Source organism: Xenopus laevis, chromosome 2S (assembly GCF_017654675.1).
Source record: "Xenopus laevis strain J_2021 chromosome 2S, Xenopus_laevis_v10.1, whole genome shotgun sequence".
Lineage (NCBI taxonomy): Eukaryota > Metazoa > Chordata > Amphibia > Anura > Pipidae > Xenopus > Xenopus laevis.
In genome coordinates this window covers 135,124,742-135,136,593 of record NC_054374.1, presented here as the reverse complement: position 1 = coordinate 135,136,593, position 11,852 = coordinate 135,124,742, and the positions used below count along the sequence as shown (strand labels likewise).

The 11,852-nt window shown below is 39.2% G+C and overlaps 1 protein-coding gene across 1 annotated transcript; it reads left to right on the top strand.

The window, feature by feature from the left end:
• The first annotated feature begins 10,276 nt into the window (after positions 1–10,276).
• On the top strand, positions 10,277–11,513 carry arl11l.1.S (ADP-ribosylation factor-like 11 like gene1 S homeolog). The gene is given in 1 exon segment (NM_001096864.1): positions 10,277–11,513. A coding segment is annotated over 1 exon segment (570 nt). The 5' UTR covers positions 10,277–10,420; the 3' UTR covers positions 10,991–11,513.
• Positions 11,514–11,852: the final 339 nt, after the last annotated feature.

The window sequence follows — 11,852 nt, the reverse complement described above, 5'->3', positions numbered from 1 at the left end:
AAAAAGGGTTTCCTTGTCTTTTAATTGTGAAAACCAAGACTAATTGCAAATTGTCTCAGTATAGCAATGTCTAAATAATAACAATTCCAAGATGAAATTCTCCTTTTTAAATTGTGCTTTGTACCTGTGTCCAGCAGTTTTTTTTTGTTGCCAGCAGCAGTGACATTGCATTCTCTTACTGAGGATTTATTCACTGTTGCAAATTAGCCCGTGTACCATCAGCCTAATATGGCCATAATGATGATTTTGTTTGCGTTAAAAGCTGAAAAACTTCAGGCATGTACTGAACCCGAAAATACTCCATCTATTGCACATCTGCAATTTGAAGATATTGATGTCTGCGCTGGGTTTTGAATAATAATCCGAACATTCCAGGCTTTTCCTCCGATTTCCCAAAAATTCAGGGTTTTTGCATGACACTCTGAAAAAGTTGAGTTTTTTCCCGATCTGATTTTTTTCATGTTGTTTTTTTAATCATAATTAATTTTATTTAATTTTAAAATTGTGGATTCTAGTTTGGTCTGACTTTTTTTTATTTAAAACATCAGAATTAGAGTTTGATAAAAAAAAAAAACCCTCCTGCGTGTATGTTAAGAAGTGAGAGGAGCAGAGGCAGCAAATGAACCCGGACTAGGGGTAGGCACTAGGCAGAAAAATCTTCCAAAGGTACTTGCCCAAAGCCCCCCCCACTTTGTTATTCCCTAGGCAGATGCCTCTTCTGCCTACACCTAGTTCCGTCCCTGGCAACAAATATAGCACACTTGCCCCTGTACATCACACCATCCTTCTTTAAACACACAGCAGCTAACTAGTGCAAGGTTTCTATAAACCTCTTGTATACTATGCATCTTTTTATATATATATATATATGTGTGTGCCCATCAGTGTTACTACTTTTATTGTGCATACACTGCCTACAAAGTGTGCACTGCGTGCAGAAAAATATATAAAACATTAATAAAGAATGATCTTGCAGAGCTACAAGAAAGATATGAAGCTAAGCCCAAGAAAAGTGTAAAAAAAATGTAAACTAAAGAGGGGGAAAGTTAGCTCTTGATAATTTAAAGAATGATGGAACCCTGATTATGGAGGCAGCAGATAAGGTAGGGGGTTTAGTCCTTATGGATAAAGATAAGTATTTGAAAATGTGTACAAATCTGAATTATAAGGATACTGGAAAAGGCTGAATCCTGGATTCAGTACATCCCTACTTATAAGGTATTAAAAATGAACCTTATGGAAGTTTTCGATAGGAAAGTGGGACAATTGCTAGAGGTTTTCTACTGTCTCATGAAAATATATAAAAGGTTTGGATAAACCCCCAAGGAGACCCATTGTTTCGGCTATAGGGTCTCCAACAAGCAATTTGTAGCATTACATAGGTATAATGTTCCAAAGATGCATTATTTCTCTTCCCATTTATTTAAGAGATTCTGCCCTATTGATAGAAATACTGCAGAACTATAAATGGGAACATGATTCTGGAAACCCTGGATGTAAAATTTGATATATTCAATCAGACATTATCTTCAGGTATGTGGGACTGCTATGAAAACTAGGGGGCAGATTTACTTATTTCACAAATGCGTAATTACGTCTCAGCGAACAAAGGCGGGCGTTTTACGCAAGCATACTTTCATCGGCGAACGTCCTTTGGCCCAAAAATGTTAAACTTTTTGCTAGCGTACCTTCCTTGGTGACAGAATTTGCTAGTGTAGTTACGCTAATGTCCAATTAAAATGAATGGGTATATAAAGGGCAGCTGGAGAGTTTACTTTGTGATGCTGCTGAACTTGTTGGAAGATTTGACTTTTACCAGTTTTCTCCAAATGTCAAAGGAACCAAGAGGGGGACACAGACCCTCTATTCTCCAAACTCATCATGATCCTGGTCCTGCTGCACAGTTTACAATATCTTCTTTGTTGACTAGTAATGTAACCACAAACAGTTTTTCTGTTCAGCTGGTAATCCTACTTCTGACCCTGGTGAGGGTACAAGTTCAGCAGCACCTCCTCTAGTACCTTACAGATAATCTTCTAGCACTTTCTGAAAATGCCCATGGGGCTGTTTCCTTTTCTTTCAAAGAAAACACTGCATTAGTACATCATGTTGTTAGACACTGGCCCAACTGTTTGCAAAGAAATCCCAGTGCACCCCCATGGCTCGCAAAACTGTCATATAGACTGAAATTCAATCTGCGGTGAATGCTGTGGGTTGTCAAAATATAACCATGAATAATTTCAGCAAGTAAAATCAATATATGTAAATTCTAAGGATATTGCCTCATTTATTTGTGTCCCATTTTGATAAATGTAACATACAACATACAAAAATTCAACCAGTTTCTAATCATTTTTCATTTGGTTTTTAGAAGCATTTGGATCAAATGTTAAACTCTTACTTTCAGTCATTTTAAAGCCACTTCTAAAAATGCCATAGGAATTATTAGAATTTTTTTTGGTGTGGTCACTTGTTATCTCCCGTTATGATCAATGTGCTCCTAATGTGTATCAAAATGTCTTTTATAAGCCAGGCATTTCTACATGTTTAATTCTTCTTGCTGACTTACTAGGACCAATCAACACACAGGAGTCTGACAACCAACAGAAATGCATGTGGAGGACGAACATGAATACCACCAAACACTACCAAGTAAATGTTGCAATTCAATGTTTTTATTGTTTAGTACAGTAGAAAAGGCCATTGAGAAGCTTCAATAGCTACTTTTGATGAATTTCCTGTGAAAAACAAGAAAAGCATAATGATTGTTCTTAAAAAACCGAAGAACTGAAGATGCAACCTGATCAAGAGCAGGAGGAAACAATCAACTATAATGAGACTGATTCCCTTGAACAATCCTTTCAAAAAAAAAAAAAACACTCAATAAATCAAAGGAGGCTTTATTGTAACCCATGAGGACTTTCTGGTACTAAATGAAACTATACGATACAGCAGAAGTATTGTTTCGCTTGAAAAGGCAAAAAAATTGATCTTATCCTCAATCAATCTTCTTCTTAAACAGAATCTGCTCATTATGGATCAAAACCAGCTACTGAAACAGCAGCAACTTGACCAACAAAAAGATAATTCTTGTAAGGCACCGCAGCTCCGTGCCAGAGCTTGCAGTTGCTTTTCCTCCACAATTTAAGGGGCAGCGCATGTGCAGTTTCGCTGTGCAGTTAAATTTACGTCAACCCAGAAGAAGCTTCGGTGTCTGCATGCTCCGTGAGTCGGTCCCTGATTTCTGCTTGGTTCTAGATTTGGCTTGGTCCTTCATCCTTGGCACCGCTGCATCAGTGGGATGGATCCTTTTTGCCTGACCCAATGTGTTCCTGTCTTCGGCTGGTTCCTTCTTCAATGACCCGGTTTCCTAGAGGTTACTCCTTAGCAACGGCTCTGCCTTTATTCTTCCTGCCTGTGAGTGACCATTTTCAGCATCAGTATACATTTGTATTCTGCCTAGAAAGATTGCCATTCCTAAAAACAAGGATAGCAATGGTGATTCCCTCATAAACTGTTATTTAACCCCTGCAAGCTCAAAGCAAGCGCTGTTTCTGATTTTAATTGCAAGACTGTGATTAACTGCTTCAAGCCCTTCTCAGCTTAGTCAATACGGTGCCATTAACCCTTGTCAGCTGTCTTACGCTTGTTTGTTTTTTTTCCTGCAAGACTGCTTATTCCTGTTAAGGGCTGTGCTGTTAACTGTTGCTGTCTATATTACCTAGCTTGCTTATTTCTGCATTAGCCCATATTGACCAAAGTTTCCATTGGCCCATGATAACTTACCTCTTTCATCTATTAACCCATCCCTTCCCGTAAAGATGTTCACCTTGTGAAGGATCCATTTCTCCAAGTATCTGTTGGAAGAGATCATCGTTAAGACCACATATCTCCAGGCGTAATTACCTTCCCGCTACAGCTGTACTTTCCTGGAAGCTCAGGCCACTTTTCTGCCAGTGTGTGGATCAGCTTCTCCTGGGACTCGCAGGGAAATTCTTCATTACCTGAAGACCAGAGACTCCATCAATTCTCAGGTATATATATAGTGCTCTTGCTGCTTCTGTACAGGATTCCACATTGTTACATTAAATTCCTAACATTGCCGAACACAAATGGTGACTCAAGTGAAGGGCAACCTGCTCGCTGTGCGCTGTTGAATGCCTCAGCTACTTCTAAAAGGGGTGGCCCTCGAGTTAGGGGGAGGCTTCATCATAGTCCTGCTTTATTTGTGATGTATTGGTGTTAAATCGTTTGATTTGTAAATGTTTTTTGTACAGTCAAAACCACCACATGCTACATTCTAAAAGAAAATGCATTGATCAGGTATTAGGGGTCATTTAAGTGGACGTTGACCTTAATAGTATTATAATATTATCACTATCAGAACTATATTGATCTTTTTGCCATGTATGTCTTTTAACTTCCACGTGTTTTCATTACAATCTAATGACATATTTAAAAAAACACACACACATATACTCACCGGCAAAAAATATTTGATTTTGTATGGACAAAAATAGAATGTAAGGTCCCCTTAAAAAAATGAAGAATGGTTTTATCATTAATGAAAATCAATTTCTACATTGGAATGTTTTAAGTGAAGTTAGTTAAATGTAGTCGAACTCACTAGTGAAAAGTGAGGCAATTCCAGTTCCAGCATCAGTGGAATCCCCCATTAAAGTGATAGTGACGCCTCTACTTTTGTGCTTAGATCTCTACTTTGATGGCAATAATGACAAAATTACTGATGTAAACCCACAAATTAGTAAAACTATTTTCCTGAACTATTCAAAGGATGGGGAGTAACCTCAAAAGGAGGGCCCCTGGATTTGATGCAGGTCCAGTGGGAGATAGAAAGTAAGTGGTTACATGTATGTCTAAAAGTGTTAATGGTTTAATGGCAAAAACGTACTACAAAAATACTTTCTTTCACTTAAAGGGAAACTGTCATGGGAAAAAAAAAATTCAAAACACATCAGTTAATAGTGCTGCTCTAGCAGAATTCTACACTGAAATCCGTTTATCAAAAGCAAACAGATTTTTTTATATTTAATTTTGAAATCTGACACGGGGCTAGACATTTTGTCCGTTTCCCAGCTGCCCCCAGTCATGTGACTTTTGCTCTGATAAACTTCAGTCACTCTTTACTGCTGTATTGGAGTGATATCACCCCCAGTAGCCTAACAACAGAACAATGGGAAGGTAACAAGCTAGCTGCCTGGTAGATCTAAGAACAGCACTCAATAGTAAAATCCAGGCCCCACTGCGACACGTTCAGTTACATGGAGTAGGAGAAACAACAGCCTGCCAGAAAGCAGTTCCATCCTAAAGTGCTGGCTCTTTGTGAAAGCACATGACCAGGCAAAATGACCTGAGATGGCGCCTACATACCAATATCACAACTAAAAAAAAATACACTAGCTGGTTCAGCAATGAAATGTTATATTGTAGAGTGAATTACTTGCAGTGTCAACCTTGTAATTTAGAAATAAAAACTACACCATAAAAATCATGACAGAATCCATTTAAGGAAGCCAAGCTCCCCCTAGACAGCTGGAGGCAGAAGGAGAACTGGAGGAGCAGCAGCAGCCCCAAGATCCTGCCCCAAAAGGCAGTGGGAGAGCTGGAGGAGGGAGAGCTGCAGGCTCCAGAGTTGGATATTGCTGAAAGTAATAATTTGCCACATAGAAATGCCTCTATCTCAGTATGTATATTGTGATCATAAATGGCCTATACTGACCTTGATTTAAGGTTTGAAGAATAAGGATTAGGACATGGGATTCACTAGTATGGGTCTATCTTTGAAAACATTGATGTTTTATTTATGTAAAAATAAATATGTGTGTCCTGTGTGCGCCGTGTAGTCCGTGTCAGTCTCACTGCTCAGAGCGACAAGGGAGGAAAGAAAACATCTCCGCTGGGACAGTCAGAAGGAAATCCTCCTGATCCTGTAGAAAGGGTATGGCATAGGACAGCACACGCCGATTTCCTGCCAACCATGACTGCTCCATAGACCAGTACCAGCTGTCAATCTTGCCGGCAGAGAAGAGCGCTCCAGACATAGGGCGGCCAGGAGAGATAGCCAGGGAGAAGAAATCAACTGCTGCAGTATGGATGGTCGCCGTGTCGCCTTTTCTAAAGAGGACAGGAAGTGGAGTTTCAGTGAGTTATTTTTTAATAAAGGCTTTGCAATTTAAATGTTTAACTTGTGTTTGTGTTTATTTTTCGATGTATACTTACCAATTTTTTTTTAAATTTTTTTTGGTGTTACTGGTCCTTTAAATTTGACAAGGCTCTAGTGAAAAGGGTAATGTATTGTAAAGTTCGCACTTTGATGAATTTGCAGAGTAACGATCATTCGTCTGAGTGAAAATTCACCTGGCAAAAGGGCACGAAACTTCGCTAGCGATGAGCTCTTTCGCTAGCGAATTGTCTGCCAAGCCTTATAGTAAATTGGCAATGTCCCTGCAAAGTGTCGTTTTGGCGAATTTTCGCTAGCGATGGCTAAATAGGCGAGATCTGGGTTTAAACTATAATTACTATATGATGTTCCCATATTACTCAAGGTTCCCCCCTTCAGAGACTTTAGCAGCCCCCCCTGTAGCCACTGAAAGAGTTTATTCTATAGTTATGCCATGTAACACTAAGTTTAGAGCTGTACAGAGCTGTGCACATAAGTAGCACTTACATTTAACTAAAAATAGACCTACATATATTGTTTTCTGGAGCATGATGTCATTTTGTTAGAGCTTCTTAGTTACACATAAAGTTTATTTTGCAGCTAAGGTTCCGTCTGTATGATGTCACTACTATTGTAATCAGTGTTTCTGGAAGAACAGGAAACGTGTGTTCCCTTCCAGCTCAGCAAAGGTTGTAAAGCTGTGCAGAGATCTGCTTTGTCTGCAGTTTATCAGCTCCTAATCTGAACTCTATCTGTATATAGACTGGAAAGAGTGTATGAAAGGAACCACAGCAAGGAATTACAGTCAATACAAATACATTTGTTCTGAAAGTATTGAAAGGCAGCAGCAGCAATGTTCAAAACGTTCGTCAATACTGAATTCTGGGGAAAAAACAATGCCTGGCATAAAAATATATGATCAGCTGCACTGAAAAAAAAATATGTAAAAAGTTATTTCTATTTTTGTTAGTAAAATTGTGTATTTTTTGACTATGAAACACTTTAAGGTAAATATATGTAAGAAATAATGTACATATTTATAGGATAGTGTTGTGTAAGTGTAGGGAAAAACAAATAGCTAACCATAGACACCATAGAACACTCTGTTGTCAGCTGCAGTAAAAATAAAGTGACAGGCTGAAATTAAACCTGATTATTATAGTTCAACTACAATAGTGGAACACGTTGCAACAAAGGGGTTTACAGTTGTGAGTGACAGGGTAAATCTTTAACATTTGTTATTACTTCAAGACAAACCATGAAAAAAAAAAAGAATAAAAAAGACATTTGAGCATTTGTGTCCCTAAATGTTTGGGGGAGGATGGCAACCACCAGCATGTGTAAAATGCGGAATAATATTTCTAAATATCCAAAAATTTATGGGGTTATTTCTTAAACTCCGAATGCCAAAACCCCCAAAAATCTATGTGTTTTTTTACTATAAAATCCGAATTTTTAGTTGGAAAAAAAAACACAGGATGGAAAAAGTCTGAATCTGAAAATCTGGCATCTCAGAACTGCCGAGGTTGCATATGGGAGAAGTCAAGAAGATATCTTGATCTGCACTGGGTTTCCTGCAATAATCTGAAGATTTTGTGGTTTTCGGGCAAAAATCAGAAAAAAAATCAGAATTTTCGGGTGGAAAATCAGAAAAATTTGTACGATTTGTTTTTTACTGCACAGGAAATTTTCATGAAAATGTATTGATAAATAAGGGGGGAAACAGCATGCGGATTTGGTTGGAGTCATTTTTAGAAAATAAATTCGGACTTTGATAAATGGGCTTCTTAAATTTGACAAAGTGCAGGTGTTTTTAGCCAGGATATGACATATTTATGCAAATGGATATGATGTCAGCGACAGAACAGTGTTGAGGGTGTAGCTTCATCTTATGAAATTATACCTGGTGAAACAGACTCTGGCGAAAAGGGTAATGTATTGGAAAGTTTGCACTTTTGCGGAGTGACGATCGCTCGCCTGAGCAAAAATTCGCAGAGTCAAAGGCACAAAACTTCGTTAGCGCTGAGCTCTTTCACTGGCGAATTGTTCTGTGTGCCATTTAGTAAATTGACGATGTCCCTGCAAAAGTGTCATTTTGGCAAATTTTCACTAGCAACGGTCACTTCGCCCTTTAGTAAATTTGCCCCTATGTTGTTACGGCAGTTTTGATGATTTTGTCTGTACTGCTTCACTATCAGGACTTATGTGCCACCTCGGGGTCAGTTCATAGTGATCATATCAAATTGTTTTAGCTATCCAAACTGAAAACTGCCTGTAATTAGCAGCAGGTGTGGACGAGAGATACAATATGTTTTTGTGGAGGTAAAAAGGACATGCCAGGAATATTTGCAGACACCTGTAACCCTATCTGTAATTTCAGTAGGGATGTTTTAAATAGGCAAGACCTGGGTTTTAACAATAATTACTAAATGATGCTCCCATATTACTCAAGGTTTCCCCCATTATAGACTTTACCAGGCCCCCTGTAGCCACTGAAACAGTTTAATCTATAGTTATGCCATGTAACCCGAGGGGGCAGATTTACTCAAGGGCAAAAATTTGCCAGCGACTGCTTCGCAGCCTTCGATACACTTCGCCGGGCAAAAATTAGCTAATGCTGAGTTTTGTCATGGGTGCTGAATGCTGGCGATGTTTTGCTAGCGTTACTTCGGCAATGCGAGCAATTGAAAGTGAAAATGCGCTAGCGTTCGTTTCTGCCCCTCAGGCTAATTTGCATACAGCGGGAAATTTAAAGTTGAATGGATGTATATGTTGCAGCTAATACATTACACAAGTCCAGGGAACCTTAATAAAGACAATAGAGTTGTGATAATGCCCTACACATGAGTCCACTGTAAAATGAATGTTCCATATGTTAGAAAATGCATGGGGGAACCCGGTTACCCCAAAAATAAAATTTAATGACTTTTGCAGGCTATCACTCTGAAAAAAGGAAAAGACGCCAGCGATTTTGGACTTAGAAACTTTTTCCACTAAAAAATATGATGTAAGTAACAGAGGATTGAAGAAGATTGAGGTGCACTTCACCTGGTCTGAGCTCGCGACGGCAAGTCTGTCGAAAGAGGTAACGTTCAGTAAAATCCGAATTTGTGGAGTAACGTCCATTCTCCAGAGCGCATTGTCGCCTGGTGATAGAGTGCGAATGACCGATAGCGTCTATCTCTTTTACTAGCAAAGTGACACCTGCGCCCATTAATAAATTGGCAATGACCCTGCGGGCGGTAATGCTAGCGAATTGACGCTAGCGTTAGCCACTTCGCCCTCGAGTAAATCTGCCCTTAGGTTTAGAGCTGTGCCCATAAGTAGCACTTAAATTTAAATAAAAATAGACATACATATATTGTTTTCTGGAACATAATGTCATTTTGTTAGAGCTTCTTGGTTACACATAAAGTTTATTTTGCAGCTAAGGTTCCACCTGTATGATGTCACTACTAAACGTGTGTTCCCTTCCAGCTCAGCAAAGGTTGTAAAGCTGTGCAGAGATCTGCTTTGTCTGCAGTTTATTAGCTCCTAATCTGAACTCTATTTGTATATAGACTGGAAAGAGTGTATGCCAATTTGTGTTTATAGCCTTAGTGAAAGACCCCTTCATAGACATTGCTGTTACAAACCATTCCTCTACAGTACATACAGATAACATGTGGCACTTCTATTGTTAAACTGCAGGATGAGAAAATGAAGAAAGTTGTAGTTCAGTCGAAGTGAAGATCACTACCTTACACAAAATATACTAGCACATAGTATACATTATTAGAGTATACATTATGTAACTGCATAACAAATGTTATTTTTGTGAAAAACCTCAGTGCTCTGGAAACGTTTATTTTTTTGTTAACAGTTTTAAATAAAGTTGGTTCTCTTCTGTATGATGTCACTTCCTTTGCTGCTGTCATTGCTGATTGTGTCAAAACAGATTGTCGTGAATTCTTCCAACAGAGCCCGGAGTGACAGAGCAGGGCGGGGAATTCCTGCAGTCACATTGTCTTTATTGCCAGGAAACAAATACAATCTGTCAGGCAAAGATGGCCATATATAAAGGGAGCAGCAAGCAATGCTCGTTACAGAGGCTGAGACGAGCAGACAGATCTTCAGTGAAGGGATTGAAAAGAGCAGGCAGATCCCCAGTGAAAGAATAAAGGACAAGCAGATCATCAGCAAAACTGTCAAGAGCAAGTGCAGCCCTCGGGAAAGGAATATAGAGAAGAAGCAGCAGCCATGGGTGTTCTCTTAAGCTCCCTTTACAAAACCCTCATGGGCTTCTCTGGCACCAAGGCTAAAATCATTATGTTGGGTCTGGATGCAGCTGGCAAGACCACTGTCCTGTACAAGCTAAAGCTGAATGAGACTGTCTGTACAATCCCCACCATTGGATTCAATGTTGAGACAGTGGAACCCCTCCGTAACGTGTCCTTCACCGTGTGGGATGTGGGTGGTCAGGAGAAGATCAGAGCTCTCTGGAAGCATTACTTTATCAACACGGATGGCCTGGTCTTTGTTGTGGACAGTGCTGATTGGCAGAGGTTCAAGGAAGCCAGCCTGGAGCTGGAAACCATACTGGACAATGATGAAATGAGAGGTGTCCCATTTCTGGTGATGGCCAATAAGCAGGATCTTCCCGGGGCCAGGAGACCAACAGAGGTGGCAGAAGCATTAGGTCTGATGAAAATACAAGGCCACCAGTGGCACGTGCAGGGCTGTTGTGCAGCGACTGGGGATGGACTTGTGGAGGGCCTGGAAGTATTCACAAACTTGGTGAAACAGTTCCAAAAGACTAGGTCTTACTGAGCTCAGACCTAGCTTCTGCTGCTACCTCTTTTTGCCGAAGATTAGACACCGTGGAGGTATCTTGTCCAGTTTGAGCTGCAGTATCTATTCCCTGATGATATTCACATTATTATAACAATGATAAGATCATGGCTACTTTTTGGACATTTAGGGAAAGACAATGGGACATTTGTTCATTTTCAATTTTCACTATGGGGCCAGCGCACAGATGTTTCAGGACTACAAATATCACCCAAACAGCCTTAGAAAGGCAACAGGTTGCCTGTAATTGGAAACTGTGATGTATATTATTATAAATTATTATAAATGATATCCTTATAAATGGTACTTCTGCCTTATGCTTTTATATGGTGATGGAACTCCTCTGTGATTTATAATATCCTCATATTTTACAACAGGGGATACATTATTCATTATAAATTATTATTATTATCATTATTATGTTTCTGTTCTACATATTTTATTTAATACATTTAAAAAAGATGTTTTTCTAATAAAAGTTACAATGAAACATTACAGAGAACAGGGATTTTTGTATTTGTTGCACTTATTGGTAATGCCACAACAAACCAAAATAGGCCTCTAAATGTCTAAACAGTCTTAAATTTTAAAATGAAGGAAAGAAACAATTTATTGATGTACAAAGTTACTGCATTCTTGACCTCGGCATTCCGTAAGCTGTAGATGATTGGGTTTCTTACTGGTATTACCATTGTATGGAACACAGAGATCACCGTCTTGAAAATTCGGATGCTGGGCAGTGGTACATAAAGAAAACGGTTCCATAAAATAAAGACACACATAAGAGGTGGGAGGAACAAGTCGAAAATGTTTTGGGTCTCTCCCTTTAACCCATTAAGGA